The following is a 19,518-nucleotide window of genomic DNA, read 5'->3' as shown; positions in this document are numbered from 1 at the left end:
CTCCAGGACACAGGACGGTGCATCAGCACAGACTGTGTAAGGTACGTCCCCAGGTCGGCTGCACCACGATTCTGCCAGAGGACAGGGGAGCTTGCTGTTGGGTATTTGATGTGCTTGGACCACTAACTACTTCCTTTAGCTTTAGGCACAGGCAGCTTTAGGGCCCCTGCATTCCCCTGGGGACCAGCCGCCCCCACACATGGGGGCTTGTGTCTGTGCTTCCCCTGCCTGGGGGATGTAGGGGCGTATGGGTATGGAGAGAGCACCCTGGAGTGGGGACCATAGGTGCCAACTTTCTCCGGCACCAGTGGGTGCTCCTGCCCCTCACCCCTGGTGCCACCCCGACTCCACCCTTTCCCTGCCCCTGGCCCTGCCCCCATTCCAACCCCATCCCCAAAGTTCCTGCCCCAACTCTGCCCCCTCCCTGACCCTATTAGATCCCTTCCCCAAATCCCCGCAACGGCCCTGCCTCTTCCCCTTAGCGCGCCATGTTCCCCCTCCTCCCCTCTCCCTCCCTGCCCCACGAATCAGCTGTTTCGTGGCAGAAGCGCTGGGAGGGAGGGGAGAGAAGCAGGACGCGGTGGTGCACTCGCGGAGAAGGCGAAGGTGTAGGTGAGCTGGAGTAAGGGGGTGGGGCCACAGGGAGCAGCCAGTGGGTGCTCAGCACCCACTAATTTTTCTCCGTGGGTGCTCCAGCCCCGAAGCACCCACAGAGTCAACGCCTATGGTGGAGACATCCTAGCCTCTGGTCTAAGTGACCATGACAAAACTGGGGATGCAGCCTCCGTGGGACCCTGACCAAGTTTTGGGACAGTGGAAGGGGAATCGTCAAGGGCAGGCCGGCCTCTGGGTGAATGGTGTTGGAGCGAGGACTCAGACCTTTTCGCTTTCCGATTACACAGGGTGGTGCAGAAGCCAGGAAAGTTCCCCACAATAGCGGGACTCTTTCTCTGCTTACATTAAGTTTATGAGAGAGATGAGGGGGATGAGCTAATATCTTTTGTTGGACCAACTTCTGTTGGGGAGAGAGACGAGGTTTCAAGCTGCTGTTGGATGGACTCCAGGCTAAACAGCTCCATATGCCAGGTTAGACAAACACCTGTCAGGGATGGTCTAGAATAATACTTAGTCCTGCCATGAGTGCAGAGGCCTGGACTAGATGAACTCAAGGCCCCTTCCAGTCCTACGATTCTATGATTTTCTGCCGATCCCTCACCTGTGTTTCCTTGCAAGTGTTAAGGGCTGTAGGAATTTTGGTTGTAGTTCGGTGCCTCAGAGCCAACCCCGCTTCCCAGGTTCCTCCCATTTCTGGGAAAGGGGCAGCTCAGCCCGTTGCTTTCGGTTTCCAGGGGCACAGGATGCAGATCGTTTCCTGAGCCTGTCACAAAGCTCCCTGGGAATCAGACCGGGGTGTTTTTGCAATGAAAGATTCTCCATTGCCTGCACCTCGCACACTCGTTCACACCAGTGCAAAGTGAGAAGACAACTGTTTTGATCCAGAATAGCAGCAGTCGAGACTCGTTGTGCACTGGTGGAAATGACGACACAAAATGATGCAGAATCAGCCCAGTGCCTGATCTCAGCATATCCAGGGCTGCCGACAGAACTGCCAGGCCCCTGGGCAAGGTGGGAGGGCACATCTCCAGGCCTCCGGAAGTGGCGAGGCTTTGGGCAGAAGGGGGTGTTGGGACTAGACTCCCACAGCTAACCCGTCAGCGCTGCATGGCCCGTGCCACCCCGGGCTCTGCTGGTAATTTAAAGGGCCCAGGGCTCCGGCTGCTGCCAGAAGCCCTGGGTCCTTTTAAATCACCAGGCCCCAGGGCAGATGTCCCTTTGCCCCCTCACCCTTGTCGAGAGAGAGCTTGGGAGGGGAACAATTTCCCATGTGTCTCTTTGTGCACCAGCAAGGGTTGGGATTTCAGGGATAGGCTCTGCTTGGCAGAGGGCTGAGGAAGGGGTTACTGGGCTGCCCTGGGGAGAAGAGAAGAGGGCCTGCAATGGCTGTAATGATTCACTCTGCAGCTGTGGGGAGAGAACGGGGAAAATATAATATCAGAAACACTGAACAGGGTTAATCTAGGATGTTTTCCCTTAGGGGAGGGACGAATCCTGTTCCACCCCAGGCTACAAGAACCCGCTCCCTGCTCAGCCCTGACCCCTGCCTCGCTAAAAACAGAAAACTCTTTAATCAGTAGAAAAAAGTCAGTCCCTTCTCTTTTTTTCAGCCCCTGAAGCAAAGTTCTGGGGAGTGTGGAAGAAACGGACTCCACTCTCTGGTTGAAAGCAACAAAATCAGAGACAGGTTTATTCAGGACATGCAATTGCAGGGGAAGAGCACGGCTGACAGAGAGCATCTCTGCCTCAGTTTCTCCAAAATACAAGCAAAATCACACATGCATTTATACCTCTTTGTGACGTGCATTAATTAAAACCTTCTGCATTTTATTTAGGCTATTTCCTACCTATTGCAGTATTTTCTCACGTTCTCTTCTCAAACGTTCTCTCAAGGCTGGGTCACACTGACTATTCTGCTGTTTTCCTCTTGCTTCTGACGTGAGCCCGGCTTCTACAGGTCTCGCCATATTAGGCTCAGACTTGACAGAACAGTTGTTCTGTCTCTGACACTTAAATGGCTGCACTTAAACCCTCTCTTCCTTTCCCTGCTTCCACAGGAGTTTCCCCCGTAATTGCTGATTCTGTTCCTGCAGCAACGATCGATTCCCCCGACCCACCAGGAGGACACAGGACGGTGCATCAGCACAGACTGCATAAGGTACGGCCCCAGATCGGCCGCCCCACGATGCTGCCAAGGGACAGGGTAACTTGCAATTGCAGGTTGGACGCACTGGAACCCCTTTAGCTTTAGGGACAGGCAGCTTTGGGGCCCCTGGCATTGCCTTCGGAACCAGCCACCCCCACACATGGGTGCTTCTGTTTGTGCTTCCCCTGCCTGTGGGTCCTCGGGGGCAGTGCGGGAGGGGAGCTGGCCCATTGTCTGATTTTTTTGGCTAGAGGTTTCTGGGGAACCCTTTTGTTGAATTGTCTGAGCGATCCAACACACAGGTGTGGCAGGTAGGTGTAAAAAAATTGAGGGGAAGTGGGGTTTTCCCTACTGCTTTTGATATAATTTTATTTATTTATTTATTTATTTAACCATTTTTCCACCTGGGAAAATGTGACAAAAGAAAATGATGCTAAAATTTATGATAGAGACAAGGTGGGTGAGGTAACATCTTTCATTGGACCAACTTCTGGTGAAAGAGGCAATCTATGAAGTTCCTCAGAGCTCTTCTTCAGGTCTGGGGAAGGTGCTCCATGTGACAGCTAAATACAAGGTGGGACAGATTGTTTAACCTAAGTGGTAACACGTTGTTAGAGACCATTAAAGGGGAAGGCACCATGTAACACCTATGTAGGCACAAGACAAAAGCTAGGGGTTACAGATTAGAACATAAGACCAGCCACACAGGGTCAGACCAATGGTCCATCTAGCCCAGTGTCCTGTCTTCAGACAGTGGCCAATGCCAGATGTTTCAGAGGGAATGAACAGAACAGGGAATCTTCAAGTAATCCATCCTCTGTCGAGCAGTCCCACCATCAGGCAATCAGAGGTTCTGGGACACCCACAGCAGGGGCCTGCATCCCTGACCATCTTGCTAATAGCTATCAATGGATTTGTCCTCAGGAACTTACTAAATTCTTTTTTGATTTCAGTTACAGTTTTGGCCTTCACAACATCCCCTGGCAAGGAGTTCCACAGGTTGACTGTGCGTTGTGTGACAAGGTACTTCCTTTTGTTGGTTTTAAATCTGCTGCCTATTCATTTCATTGGTTGACCCCTGGTTCTTGTTTTATGGGAAGGGATAAATAGCACTTCCTTATGCATTTTCTCCACACCAGTTTTGATTTTAGTTGCAGGGCCGGATTAACTTTTTGTGGGCCTGGCGCCAAACATAGTTGTGGGCCCCGTGGGGACTAAAGGGGCCAGGGGCAGGAGCACAGGGGGAAGGGTGGATTTGATTTAAATCATGATTTAAATCACTAGTCAGAAAGATTCAATTTAATCATGGTTTTCTATATAAAAGTGCATTCTTGTTGGTCGTTATAACCTTAATACATATTCTTCAGATGTAGGTTTCAGTTTTAGAAGGTACATACTCTACACTTTTCAAAGTAGCAACCGTGTTAGTCTGTATCCGCAAAAAGAACAGGAGTACGTGTGGCACCTTAGAGATTAACAAATTTATGAGAGCATAAGCTTTCGTGGGCTACTGCCCACTTCTTCGGATGCATATGCATATTTGTTGCCAGCACAGGTGTGCTCGAGGACAGCAACAGTGGGTTCGTTGCCCGGTGTGCTTCGCGTCAATGAACACACCAGGTGGAGAAGCAAGCAAAGTTTATTTGAGATCTCAAAGCGGTACAAGGAGACTGGCACGTCTCAAATCAAGCACACCAACAGAAACAGCTTTTCTTCTTTTATACATTTTGCAGTCAAGCCTCATCCACCCCCCACTACTCCTCCCCTCCTCCCCCCCCACCATTCTCCTCTCTCTCTACCCCTCCCATCCCTGGTAACAATTACTACGCAAATAGCAATTACATTTCAGTTAGATTAGGTTGGCAGCTATAAATTCAGCTCGTTAGTAAGACTCCTTGAATTACTATCTTGTCCCTTTCCTTTGATTTACTATCTTTCCTTCAGCCAGTGGTATGCAGGCCTCATGATTACCGCTTGGTACTGGTAAGGGGGGTTACCACTGATAGCGGGCTGCTTACACATTCCACTTGCACCTGGCTTTTGAGGTCGATTAGAGTTTAAACATGGAAGGAGTTTGGTTCAGGCCTAGTGCAGGAAGGCTTCATTGACACTTGTGATTTTCCGCCCTCCTGAGTCCCCTAGGGTGATGGTGATGCCTGGTGACGTCAACAACTCCCTCCTTTGAGAATACTCAACAAGCTTTTGGCTGAGTTTTCTCATATTCTGTGGACAAGATATGATTGAGTGCTGTGAAGCTGGGGTTCTCAATGAGAGGGTATGCCGGGATTTCTGGGGAACGGGGGGCACAAAGCTTACGGAGGAGCATCTTAAAACAAGCCATCAGGAGGAGGGTGACCAGGCACAGTACCACACCAGTGAGGAGGAGACGCACAAGGCCATTTCCCAGTCCTCCTAGGTTGGGCAACCAACTCCAAAGGGAATCGAAACCCGTGGGTTCCCTTTCCTGGGCCTCCCACTGCTCGAAAGCCTGTTCGGCTGACAGGATGTGTTTGTTAATGTTCTTTGAGTCTTCCGGGACATAAGTACAACATTCACTCCCAATAAGGGCACACACCCCGCCCTGGGAGGCTAAAACATAATCTAAGGCCTGTCTATTTTGCAGGGACAGCAACCGGAGCTGGTAAAGCTCTGAGTTAAGGCTTTTCTCTATGGCCAAGGTTTCATTGGCGAACTTGGTGAGAAACACAGAGAGCCTGTGATAAAATTGGGTTAGCCGTCCACCCCATAGGATGGGAGGCGGATCATACCCAACCTGTCTCCTTCTCTAATGGGCTCTGGGGTGGCATACAAAGATCTACGCTGCCTGGGACGGCCAGGGGGCAGTTTAGGGAGGACACGAAGGGGAGGGGCAAGATATCCTAGATAGCAGCTCCCATACCACCGATGCGGTAGCCACTTATAGGCAGACATTCCGCAAATGTAAAAGGAGTGGCCATTTCCTACCAAGCCATTATAACCGCGGCACCACCTATTTGTTTCTTTGTCACTAAATGTTGCGAACCGAACTGTAAAGTCGAATTTGCCATTAACATAGACAGGGATGGAAGCGTCACTGTCAGGGGATAAATAATACTGACAGGTGCTATTCCCAGCGGACGAGGTGTGATGGCTGGACTTGAACTGTCTATAGCACACCAACCCGGGGGCCACTGACAGCAGCCTAATAGGGGAAGGGATCTGCGTTGAGTTGGCCTGCGGCTCCCAAGGGTCGTCCCTTAATGCATACTGGGATTCAATGGTACAGTTTTGTGACAAGGGGGTACCCGAGGTGTTTCTTCCCCTACTGAACCATCCCCAACAGATATCTGACCAATTTTGGGGAACTGCCCTCCAGGGTAACCCTGCTGCGTGGTGCGGGACTTGGGAGCATACCCAGCAGTTAGAGAGGTTGAACTCTTGGGCAAAGCAAACCTTCAAGGACTCATATGTGTTTGTTTCCAAGTTAGTAGGGATTCCTTTCCATCCTGCATGTGGTTGGGGGGGAAACGGAAGGTAACGAGAGGAATATCCCTACGGCAAAGAGTACCACTGTGGCAGACCCTGGACCTGTTTCCATGCTGGGCAGGTGACCCTAGGGCCTAACAATTACAATTCCCCAAATACCCACAAAATAACAATTACCAATAGCAGACAGACTGAAAGCAAAAGGGACCAGGCCACCAGGTTAGGCCAGCCCTGTGAAAACAAACACAGCCAACGCTCAGAGTTCTCATGGGGAGTGCGCTGTGACTGTCCAAAGAGATCACAGGTCATCCCCAGCAGGCCTTATTGTCTTTTGAACAACAGTTTTAATCCCAGATCGTCGCTGGCAGTCTTCTCTGCAGGCTGGACGGTCCACCGTTCAGGAGCGGGCACTGCTTTTAGACGAGAGTGATGGATCCAGTTCTTGTGTCCTTCGACCTTTGCTGCTGTATGGGAGACCAGCAGGCCAGGGCCGGCTTTAGCAAGAGCGGGGCCCGATTCCTGGGGGCGGGGCTTGCCGTCAGTATACCACTCATAATCAGCATTAGGGAGGGGTTGATCTTTTAAGTCTGGGTGGCTGGAATATTGGACATCTATGATTTCCAGACAGTCATGTTCCTGCTCCTCTGTCCCTCCTTTCGGCATCTGGCACACTGGTTGCGACCCAGATGCCTTTCCTGTGAGCCAGGGTGCCCACGTCCACGTCCTCTCATTCCCCAGCCCCTTCCACCTTCCTGGAATTTTCCCCTGCCACCAGCCTGTACTGCTGCAACCATCATTTTCACTTGCCTCTTTTCCTTTTCTCCCTCCCTAAGGCTGTAAGCCCTGTTTGCAGTTTCCAAAATCTGTGCCATGGTCATGCCCATCAAATCCTCCTTTTTCTGCAATTCCTTTTAATATCAGGGGCCGCACGGCTGGTAAAGATACCCTTCATAATTGCCTCAGTAGCCTGATCATCGGGGTTTGCACTAGTAGTTTGCCTGATGGTATCCCGAATACGCTGCAGAAAAGCAACCGGACTCTCTTTTGGCTCCTGTACTAGCTCATACGGCTTAGCCCAATTGTTATGTCGGACAGCTGAGTGTCAGAGACCCTGTAATAGGAGCTCCTTGTATAGTGAGACAGGTGAGATCTGCCGGCACGTTGGGATTCCACCGGGGGTCTGCTGTCGGGACCTGAACTGCAGCAACAGGAACGTTTGCTGCGTTTGCCTCATGTCTAAGCTGTGCCTCCTCCCGTGCCTTAGACACAACCTGATTACGCTCCACCTCAGACAGCAGGGTCCGCATAAGGACATTACAGTCATCCCAGTCAGGCTTATGGCTAGCCAGACACCCTTCAAAGACCGAGATAAACTTGCTTGGGTTCGTAGAGAATTCCCCTGCCTGTGCCTTAAAAGCTGCTAGGTCCACTGGGTTAAAAGGCACATGGGTATAAACCTGCATTGTAGTGGCTGGGCGATTGTCTGCTCCAGGACGGGCTATCCGAGTCTCAGTAATCAATGGATAGAATCCCACCGAGGGGGCAATCTCTGGGACCTGAGGCACCCTATCTTTATACGGTGGGGGTGTTGGAGCCGAAGGGGACACCGACTCTGCCATCACAACCGGGGGAGGGTTCTGGGGACTAACAATAGTTACTACCGAACCTGTCGGAGTCAAATTACACCTTTGCAACAGATCTGACCTATCTCTTAACAACATAAACAACTGTACATACATATGTTCATTCCATTTACCCGTACGCTGACAAAACAAAAGCAATTGAAGGATCGTATTATAATTGAGTGATCCCTCCGGTGGCCACCTTTCCTGGTCCTCTAGCTGATATCGAGGCCAGTCTACTGTACAGTATCTTTTCAGTTTACTTTTAATCAACGGATCCGATCCAAACACTTTCCAATTCACCAGAATGCATTCCAAGGGTGTACACCTTGCCCTGCCTGCCATACTCTGTCCCTGCCCCATATTAGGGAGACTCTGGGCGTCCCCAGGTCAAGACAGATAAAGTCCCCACTGGACTGTTTCTACCTTATCCAAGGGTCCGGTTCTGCACCGTTGCCCTATCCACAGGACCGGTTCCCCACCGTCGCCCGCAGCTGCTTCTCCACTACTCGAGCGCGTTGCACCGTTGTGCCCTCCGGGGTCGAGCAAACCACGTCTTCACCGAGGCCCCCGATGAAGTCACTGGTGAGCGCTCTGGGCGTCGGTTGTCATCGTAATCCATCGGCCTCCAGGAGGGATCCGGGCAAGGCTAAATTTCAGCCTTGAGCCCCACGTTGGGCGCCAAAACTGTTGCCAGCACAGGTGTGCTCGAGGACAGCAACAGTGGGTTCGTTGCCCGGTGTGCTTCGCGTCAATGAACACACCAGGTGGAGAAGCAAGCAAAGTTTATTTGAGATCTCAAAGTGGTGCAAGGAGACTGGCACGTCTCAAATCAAGCACACTAACAGAAACAGCTTTTCTTCTTTTATACATTTTGCAGTCAAGCCTCATCCCCCCCCCCTCCCCTCCCTTCCTCTCCCTCTACCCCTCCCTTCCCTGGTAACAATTACTAGGCAAATAGCAATTACATTTCAGTTAGATTAGGTTGGCAGCTATAAATTCAGCTCGTTAATAAGACTCCTTGAATTACTATCTTGTCCCTTTCCTTTGATTTACTATCTTTCCTTCAGCCAGTGGTCTGCAGGCCTCATTATTACCGCTTGGTACTGGTAAGGGGGGTTACCACTGATAGCGGGCTGCTTACACATTCCACTTGTACCTGGCTTTTGAGGTCGATTAGAGTTTAAACATGGAAGGAGTTTGGTTCAGGCCTAGTACAGGAAGGCTTCATTGACACTTGTGATTTTCCACCCTCCTGAGTCCCCTAGGGTGATGGTAATGCCTGGTGACGTCAACATATTCATCCGAAGAAGTGGGCTGTAGCCCACGAAAGCTTATGCTCTAATAAATTTGTTAGTCTCTAAGGTGCCACACGTACTCCTGTTCTTTTTACACTCTACACTTCTAAGCCATGATCTATTTTAAAAACTTTTCAGATGAGTTTTACAGCTATATCAGAAAATGAATGATTGTTTGGTTATTTCATTTACCAAAGATAATTGAAGCAGATATTTATGAAGTCATTGGGAGGTGAACTATCTCCAATCTCAATCATTCATATTTGGAGGATTTTCTTGCCACGCTGAATTAGGAGGAGAACATCAACAGACAGACATTTAAATTGTGTTGTTGTTTTTTTTACTAAAACAACAACGTTAAGTATTCTGGATTTTTTTCTTGAACAGCAAACATAATATTTTAACAAAAAAGCATATGTCCCTCACTTCTCACATTTATCTCCAGACTTCTCCTTGTCCAGATCTATTCCGCCCCCCAACAATCTTCTATTCATTTAACTTTTTGAAACTTTTCACTTTTAGAGAGAGGTAAGGGATTGACTCTGTGTACACAAATTTGCAGAGGGACAATAGCGTTGAGGTCTGTTATTTCTCACTTCTCTATATTATTTATTTATTTAAAACATTTTTACTGTTAACAAGCATGTTACCTCTGAAGACACAAATCCACAGTTTGAGAACTGCAAAACTAAGCCTCTCTGACGGCATCTTCTAGACTGAACACTGAGTCCCATTGGGTAGATAGAAAGATTAACCTAAATAATCTTCACAGAAGACCCTGGAACCCCATAAGATCAGGTTCTTCATTCCATGAACTGTTAGAACTCATTTACAAAACTTTTCTTAAACATGACATGAATATATTGTCTCATACTATAGAATTCGAATGTATAATCCCTATTCCATGATGAGATATAATGTATCTTTACGTGGGTTTTTTCCTCAAAACTCCGATTTAAATAAGGGTTGGTCCCTGGAGCAAGGGAGGGGCCGGGGGTAAACTGCAAGCGCAACAGGGCTGGGGAGGGGATAAACAGGATCCCGGGCACCACCTGTGTACATGTAACCCAGGTCCTGCACGGGGCAGGTTGCTTTCGAATGTTACTCTGCCCCAGACAGTCTGCAAGGCTCCTTCTGGATATTTTGGTGCACAGCTAAGGAAATGCTCAGGCTCTGTGAAGGAAAAAGAAAGGTGGCCTTGTAATTGAAGACTTTATCGTCACACTGTATATGTTCAGAGTGGCCGAGGGGAATGAGAGATGCTCTTTGCCAGTGGATTTCATGGATACTCACTGACAGCAGAGGAAGGTTGAGTCATGGGAACCTTATAAGTTCTGGAGGGTAGTAATCACAGAGCCTTCTGCCCTTGTCCTCTCCGGCATCTCTCAGTCCCGTCTCTCCACCCCTCTGTGTCCCAGTGCCAGCTGTGAGAAACAATTGCAGGAAAAGTTCTGCTCAGTGCTGGGATGGAGCATACTCAGTACAGACAGTCTTCAGAGAATTTAGATGTCAAATTCTTAGGTTACACATCTGCAATCAGGAATTTTATTTGGGGCTTGGGGGTCGGTTGCACTGGGAAGAACTTAAGTTGACCAGTCTGGGAAGGGTTTTCACAGAGATGGTCAAGGCCTGTCCCTGGCATGTCCTCCTGCTAAAGCTCAGGTGTTGAGGTCCCTGCTCCAAAGCTTGGGGGCACTAGAGCTTCTCAATGAAACCATTGTAAGAATTCTTCATCTGGAAAAACAATGTGCTTTTCCTCCCTTACCTTCGCTCTTGGAAATGGCCCGAGCCATCTGAGCAGAAACGTACCAAAAATCTGCCTGAGGCAGATGCCTGTCCTAGGAAACTTCAGGGTGACTGGTTCAAGTTTGGCAAAGTTATAAGCAACTGAAAAGAGGGGCTTATAATGTGAAGTGTTAGACAACCATCCCAAGGTGACGTGACCAGCTCTGTCTAGGGATATGTCTGCAGTGGAGAGGGAAGGTGTCATTTTCAGCTTGAGTAGACATACCCACTCCAGTGTGGACGCTCAAACGCAGTCTTGAAAACACCAAATCCACAAGCTTGTGTCCCACAGACCCAGGTTTCCAGTGCAGTGTAGACGTGCCCTCTCTGGCCTGTATCGCCCTGTAAGGGGTCGGACTCACCCCTGCAGCACCTCCTGCTGGTTGTCTGGGGAATCAGCTCAGTCCAGCATCCAGAGCGCCCTTTGCAGGCCAGTGATCCATCTTGTCATGACTTCTGGCCCCCATGTCCCTCCCAGGACCCCGGTGCCCTTATCTGGGGGGTTGCCCTCTGGCAGAACCCCTTGCTCTGGGTTTCCCCTCCCCAGGGAACCCCCACCCACAAACCCCACCTCACCTCAGTACCAGGTCACTGCCAGTCACTATCAAGCCCCTGCTCCCTGGGGCAGACTGCAGTATAGGCCACTCATCACAGGCAAGGCTGGGTTTGGACCTGCTGCCTTGGCCTACCTCTGGGCTGCCCTCTGCAACCCCCAGTACCCCTTGGCCTATTACCAGGCCGCAGCCTGGGGCTTTCCAGGCTGGAGCTCCCCAGCTCCTCAGCCTGTCCCCAGCCCTGCTCCACTCAGGTACCCTGTTCGCTCCCTGCAGCCAGGCCCCTCTCTCTCTCTGAGTGTATAGAGAGACTGTTGAGCTCCTGGCTCCCAGCCTCTTTATACAGACCAGCTGAGGCCTGATTGGGGCATGGCCCAACTGCAGCTACTTCCCCAATCAGCCTAGGTAGCCTTTCCCACAGCCCCAGCCCTCTGCAGGACTGGCTTTAACCCTTCCCAGGCAGCAGCGGGTGTCCACCCCGCTACACGCCCCCAGTGCAGTCCCGCCCCTTTCATTAACCCAGTTGGGAGCTCCTGTTCGGGCACAGGGAGGGCGAGGGAGGATTGGACCCACTTCAGTCACAGGGACCAGCAACCCTGTGACAGAGAACAAAAGGCCAACACGTCTGACACCAACCTCATGACTAGTGAGGACTGGACTGAGGAGGGGGGGGGTGTTTCCTTCCTTCTCACATGTAATGTGACAGAAGAGAGGGAAACTAACTAAGACTGGGGGACGGGAGGGAACAACTAGTTTTTTTCTTTTCAATGAAGATTATTTTTACTACAGCTGGAACCAGACAAAACTGAGGTCAAATCCCCAGCGTCTACAATTTCTTTTGATCTCCCTCCAGGAAAAGCTTAAGGGGACACGGTCTGATGAAATACCATATTAAACACACACTCCTCGCCTGTGTCACTAACAACACCAAGCAGAGGTGTGAATGCTCAGCAACACTACGGCCTGGCCTACGCTTAACAATTAGATTGACCCAGATACGTTGCATAGGGCTGTGAGACCCTAGGTATAGAGGGTTAAACAGTTACAGTGCAGAGTGAGATGCAGTGGTTGTGGTTCCTGTCTGGGTCCCTGGGGCTCTTCAGGGTCAGTGCCTGGGCCGCCCTCGCCACTCCAGTCTCTAGTCCTGCAAACAGGAGCTTGTGGGTTTCAGGCCAGGTTCAGTCAGTGTCTGTCATTGGCGCCCCTCTGCCCTGGCTCCCTGCCCAGCTGCTGTTGTTCCAACTCAGACCAGCCTGTTCCACATGCAGTTCTGATAGTAAATAGCCCTGGGAGGGAAAATTCCTAATCCTGACTGGAATTTATGTTTCTTCTCCCAGGATGACAGAAGATTCAAAAACGCACTGGGATGATTTGTTTTCAAAATGGGGCAGTAAACTTCCCGGTCTGTCTGAGGAGGAAACTGAAGAATTCCAGACCGCTGTCAAAGTTGGGAACTTGTCAAAAGCCATTTCTGTGGTGAAAAAGTCTGATCAGTTGCTAAGAAATACCAAACTCAACATCGCCATCACAGGGAACTCGGGCTCTGGGAAGTCGTCTTTCATCAATGCCATAAGGAGCCTGAACGATGATGACAGTGGTGCAGCTGAGACTGGGGTGAATGAAACAACAAAGGTTCCAACTGCTTACCCCCATCCCATTCACCCAAATGTGATTGTGTGGGATCTACCTGGGATCGGATCACCAAAGTATCCAACAGAAACATATGTCAAAGATATGAACCTTGATCAGTATGATTTCTTCATCATCATCGCAGCCCTGCGCTTCACAGAGACTGATACCAAACTTGCCAAAGAAATCAAGAGGATGGGGAAGAAGTTTTACTTTGTTCGCTCCAAGGTGGATGTGGACTTGGATAATGAACAAAGAAAAAGAAATTTCAAAGAGGAGAAAACTCTAGAGGTAATGAGAAATAGATGCATGAGGCACCTGCAAGAATCAGGCATCATCTCCCCACAGGTTTTCCTGGTGTCAAGATGGGACTTTCACAAGTACGATTCTCCCCTACTGCAGCAGACTTTCGCAAATGACCTCGACACTCACAAGAGACATGTTCTCATCTGTGCCCTGCCCAGCACCTCTGAAAAAATCTTGAAAGAGAAACAGAAGGCCCTGCAGGAACAGATCTGGAAACAAGCCCTGAAGTCGTGCGCTCTCGCTGCTGTTCCTCTCCCATTTCTCTCAGTTAAGTGCGATGTCGACATCCTGGTGGAGAACATGAGAGAGTATTGCAAGTCCTTTGGCCTGGATGATGATTCACTCAAATCACTTGCTAAACAAGTTCGGATGTCTGCTGATGAGCTGAAATCTGTGATGCAGTGTGCTTTGGCCAAAGATATAACAAGAGAAGAGGCTTTGAAGCGGCTCAGAGAGGCTACAGGGGAAAATATGATGACAGTTAAATATTTTATCAGCGTGGTACCACTGATTGGCACTGGGATAGCAGCAGAGAGATCTTACAATGTCACCTATGAAATGCTACATACGTTTTTGGATGAAGTTGCAGAAGATACTCAACGAGTCCTGAAAAAGGCTTTGGAGGGAGCAGAGGATAACTAATAACAATGTCCCAAAGTAGAGCTTCTCCCCAGCTTTGCAGGATAAACTGCCACACCCCAAGCCTCCTTTCTGTAATTTTATTGTCCCAAACTTAAACAAACCAGGAGCCAAAACCATTTCTTGGCTCACCCCTGCATTGCCGACTTTCACTGCCTCCGCTTCCGGGGCCTCTGGCAGTCCTGCTGCTCCTGTTTCCACTCTCTCTCTCTCTCAACCAGTCCCCCCTCAGTGGGTCCCTGGTCTGTCCACACTGCACAGTAAGCCTGAGCTCTGACTCAGGTTTGAGCCTAAACCCTGCTTCCTTCCTCACCCAAATCAGTCTGACTCGGGTCAGTGAGCACTCGGGAATAGGACCTAGGACCCTGCTGGGGGGTGGGTCAGAGCCCTAGTCCTGCTGAGTCTCAGGTCCAAGCCCTGTCATTCTGCAGTGTGGACACAGCTCAAGCTGCAGACCCAATCAGAAGGTTTGCGTAGTGCAGTGTGGACACACTAGCACAGCCCTGAGACCCGGGTCCAGCACTTGTAAACCCAGGTTTCCAGTGCAGTGTGGACACTCAAGTGCAGGCTTGGAAACACCGAGTCCACAAGCTCGGGTCCCATAGACCCAGGGATACAATGCAGTGTAGAAGTACCATCTTGGACCTGTATTACCCCAGTGCAGCCCATCCCTTAATTGTCCCAGCTGGGAGCTCCTGTTCTAGCACAAGGAGGGAGAAGTGAGGTTGTACCCACTTCAGTCACAGGGGCCAGACATCCCGTGACAGAGAACAAAAGAGCAACAGATCTGACACCAACCCCATGGCAAGTGGGGACTGGATCTGAGTAGAGAGGAGGTGGCATTTCCTTCCTTTTCACATGTAATGTGACAGACGAGAGAAAGACTGACTAAGGTGTGGGGAGGGGAGGGAACAGCTAGGTTCTTTTCTGTTAAATGAAGATGATTTTTAATAAGGCTGGAAACAGACAAAACTGAGGTCGAATTCCCAGCTTCTACAATTACTTCTGATCATCCCACAGGAAAAGGGACACTGTCCAATGAAATACCATATTAAACACACACTCCTCACCTGTGTCACTAATAACACCAGGCAGAGGTGTGAACTCTCAGCACCATTCAGGCCTCGCCTACATTAGACAGTTAGATCAACCTAACCACGTTGCACAGGGCTGTGAAAAATGTCACACAAAGACCCTGAATACTGTAGTTAGGTCAGTAACCCCTGGTGTAGATGCGGCTAAATCGATAGAAGAATTCTTCTGTCAACCTAGCTCCTCTCTTCTGGAAAGGAGGATTAATGACATCAGTGGAAAACCCCCTTTTGTTGATGTAGGAAGCATCTATACTATGTTACTACATCTGCAGTACTGGACCTACGGATCTGTCTGCACTATGGAGACTGTGTATCAGCGCAGCTTCATCGCCGTAGCTATGTCAGCATGGAAACAACCTCAGAATTTCAGCGCAGCTGTGGAAATTCGGAACTTGCCCTTTAACCACTTGGGGAACATGTGGCAGGGAAGCAAAACACACAGGCTTTAGCAAAGGAAATTCTTAACCACAGACACCAACCAGCAATCTGGGCTCCTATTGCGAAACTCCATCCCCCCCAACTCTTTCATAGGGGTGGGGCAACCGTTAAGAGTCATCACAAAGTCAGCAGACCCTGCTTGTCATTTCGACAGCTCTCTGTTCCAGTGCTCTATGGGGTGTTACGCTCCCCTCCCAGCAGCGGAGATGTCTCGGTATTGCCTCACAACAGGCTGTGCATAAAGTAGATTAAACTGGATTGAGCTGAGGCCTCAAAATGGCGAACAGAATCCAACATGGAAGCCTGCAAACAAAATGGATGGTGTATAGCTGACACAGACATACAAAATGGATGATGTACAGTGGACACGGACACACAAAATGGAAGGTGAATAGCAGACACAGTTACACAAAATGGCTGATAATCTTCCACAGTTCATCACATCCACATTCTGAGCAGCCCGACGATAACAATCTGGGAGCTGTAGCCTGCTCAGCAACCCAGATGTCCGCTCCTGCTGCTTGAACTCAGGGCCCGGAGCTCAAGTCAGAGTCTGTCTATGCTTGGAGCTAGGGGTGCGATGCCCAGCTCGCAGAGACACCCTCACGATCGCTCTCCTGGAGCTAGCATGTGGAATATGGTGGTGTAATCATGGCAGCATGGAGAATGGCGGTATGGGCTAGATGTACTGAGTGAAAACCCACCTGGACCCTCAGCTCCAAGTGTAGATGTAGCCTGAAATGGCCTCTCTGAGAAACCCCTGGGAGCAAATCCCCAGCTGGCGTGAATGGACGTAGCTCTGTTGATTCAATCCCATTTACACAGCTCTAGATCTGCTCCTCCATGCACAGCCATTTACCCAGTCTCATCCCAGGGGTTGGCTAAAGTTTCTGTTCTCTGGCTGAGGTGATGAAACTCAAGGCTGTTATTAACCTGTAACGAAGTTGTACCCTGAGCAGAGTTTGGAAGCATCCGGCTGCTAAACGTGTATCAGAGGCTTAATGGTTACTGAGAATCTCACCTCTGCAATTGACAACCCTGAGCTGCGGGTTGAGCTACTGCTGATGCGTTTAATCCCTGATTTGCTTGATTGATGCTGAGTTTAGATTTGCCTGAGTGTCCGGGAACCACCGACCCTGCTCAGACTGAGCTGAGGTGCTGGGATTGTAATCACAGGGTGTTTGTCTCTCATGGCTATTGGTTCATGTGATGCTATGTATCAAACTGTTACTATTCATTTGCTCAGTGTTTCATACCTGGTAATCTGTGTGGATTCAATTTCACTGCTCCATGTACTAGTTGCTTGTGGTTTGATATTAATTCCAAACCTTGTAGAAGTGCATTTATCCTTCAATAAATTGCTGTAGAATTTAATCTGACACTTGTGCATCTGAGCTTAATTGCTCTTAGGAAAACGTGGATTAAGGGGCATAAACTGGATCCATGCTTGGACTCCACTCCTGTAGGTTGGGTATTCGGATTGCATATTTATATCTTGGGAAGGAGATGTGACCTGGTGTGCCTAGGACAGCCCTCTCTGAAAATTCAAAGCTCAGGGCAGGCTGAAAAAAGGAGAGCAGATTCTCTCAAAAACTGGTGGTTAACACTGAAGTTAGACTCGCCAACAAGGGTACTCCTGATCCCCCACACTGGTTATCAAGTAGCTAAAAAAGAAATCACCCCCCTCCCCCTTACTGCATTCCAGTTCTCTGGCTCCCAATCAGCAAACCGGTTCAGTACAGTGAGAAGTTATTTAAAACCTCTGCTCACTATACCAAATGTTCTTCTGAAACCAAAGGGCCAGCCACTTTACCAGTCAATATTAGTTTGGATCCTACCCAAAATACCACGCTGCCAGGCAATCTGTTATTATCTAAAACTAAATGTTTATTATAAAAGAAAAGAAGGAAAAGAGAATTGGTTAAATTGCCAAATCAATCAGATACATACATAAGAAGTCGAAGTCTATAAATCAGGTTCTTAGTAGGGTTGGTCAGTTTTCTGGCTTGAAAGTCCCCCGGGAACAGATCCACAGCTTGGATGCATCTTTCAGTCCTTTGTTCAGAGCTTCATTTTGTAGAAAAGTTACTCCAGAGGTAGAAGCAGGAATGAAAACAAAATGGAGAAGATGCAGCTGCCCTTTAGATTCCTTTTGCCATGTGGCTTGTGCTTCCTGTGTCCCAAACATAAGCTGCAAAGCACATGACATTGAAAAGTTCTCTGTCCTCCAGCCTGCCACTACATGCCTTGCTGACACATAAGGTGCATCCCCTGGCACCTTTCAAAGGGTTAATTGTACAGCTGAATACCCTTGATGGACCATTGAACGGGCTAGGCAGTGCTGATGCCAGTCTGTCTGGGGGTGTCACCCAGAAACAAAGCACACGTTTGGAAATACAGATGTACCCTATGTCTCTATAACTCACAATACAAAGGAGATACAGACATAGAAACAAGATGATCATACTTGGCAAATTATAACATTTTCATAGATACCTTACATAGCCTCTCTGCTCAGACTCATTGCAATTTATAATATTGGTATCAATAATATCACAAAGTGCCCAACATATTCCATACAGCTGCGTCACAGGGGGTTGGATGTTTAGTTGGATATAATAGTCAGAGTTGTCAGAAAGAAACATAATGGAAAATTTTGGTGGGGACACTAAACTTCTAGCTTTGGGGTTTAAGCCGATCTCTAACTATTAGAGACTAAAGCACGGGTAGCAGGGAGCAGATGATTCCACATTTGGTACTGTGGGGTTCTTACCCTTCTTCTGGACCATCTGGCCCTGTCCACGATCAGAGACAGGAGACTGCACTAGATGGACCTTGGGCTGGATCCAGTCTGGCAATTCCTACGTTCAGTGATGAATTTGGGTATCAGTGTATTTTATTCATTTATTTGATTCAAAGTGACACAAGAAGCCACTTCTCCCTGCACACAATGCAAATATAAACACAACAGTATTGCGAACTTCCACGAGTTCATCACGAGTCTCACAATGTTTGGTGTTTTCCTTGAAGTCCCAGCTCCAGGAGTCAGGTGATGATGTGAGAATCTCAGCTTTCATTCTTTTTTAAGTAACTGTGGACACAAGCTTGAACACATGACCCATAATGGCTAAGGCACCAGAGAACAAATGAAAAGAACCCCACATTGATTATTTGTTTATCTCATGATTTTGGGGGCCCTGTCCCATTCTTTTTGAAGGCAGGGATCTGGCAATACCCAGACAAGGATAAATCTTAAAAAAAACACCTAGGTGGCAATAATATACACAGCAGAGTGCAGGAAAATTGATTAGTGAATGAAACTCCAGCTATGTAATAGGCTCCTTCTCTCTGCGTGCATTTCAGTGACTGGAGGCGGCGAGGGAGGTGCTGGATTGGCAGCTCTTGGTTGCTCTGTGTGACCCCAGAGCGGGGATAGCATTAAGTAGAACCAACCCACAACCCTCCCTCTTCCCCCCTGTGCCAACCTGCCTTGGAGGAACCCTTCTAGGAGAGAGAAGAGCATTCAGTCTTTACAGCCTAGTCAGGCCTTCTGGCCCAGCTGATCAAACTCCCTTCTCAGAGCTGGGGACAGAACCCAGGAGTCCCATTTCCCAACCACTCCTCCCCCCCTCTAGCCACTAGACTTCGCTCCCCTCCAGGATCTGGTGACAGAACCCAGGAGTCCTGACTCCCAGCCCCCGCCCCACTCTAACCATGAAGACCACACCAAGGAGGACTCTAACCACTGAGAGACCCCCAATTAGCAGCACGGCAACCACAGAGACCCTGCCACAGAAGGACTGTAACCATGGAGACACCCCCCACTACAGCAGGATGGTACCCACATTTGCACAGCACCGCCAGCTTTGATACTGGAAGTGTGTCCCACCTCCGTGATCATCTTGTCAGATGCACTGACAGGACAAT

General features: G+C 49.2%; 1 protein-coding gene across 1 annotated transcript; it reads left to right on the top strand.

The window, feature by feature from the left end:
- The first annotated feature begins 2,676 nt into the window (after positions 1-2,676).
- On the top strand, positions 2,677-16,970 carry LOC128827539 (interferon-inducible GTPase 5-like). The gene is made up of 3 exons (XM_054011486.1): positions 2,677-2,773; positions 3,715-3,784; positions 12,823-16,970. Exon 3 carries the CDS (start codon positions 12,824-12,826, stop codon positions 14,060-14,062), a length of 1,239 nt encoding a protein of 412 aa, XP_053867461.1. The 5' UTR covers positions 2,677-2,773; positions 3,715-3,784; position 12,823; the 3' UTR covers positions 14,063-16,970.
- Positions 16,971-19,518: the final 2,548 nt, after the last annotated feature.

This window comes from Malaclemys terrapin, chromosome 21 (assembly GCF_027887155.1).
Source record: "Malaclemys terrapin pileata isolate rMalTer1 chromosome 21, rMalTer1.hap1, whole genome shotgun sequence".
Classification (NCBI taxonomy): domain Eukaryota; kingdom Metazoa; phylum Chordata; order Testudines; family Emydidae; genus Malaclemys; species Malaclemys terrapin.
Note: the sequence above shows the minus strand (reverse complement) of the source record. Positions and strands in the feature narration are given on the sequence as shown.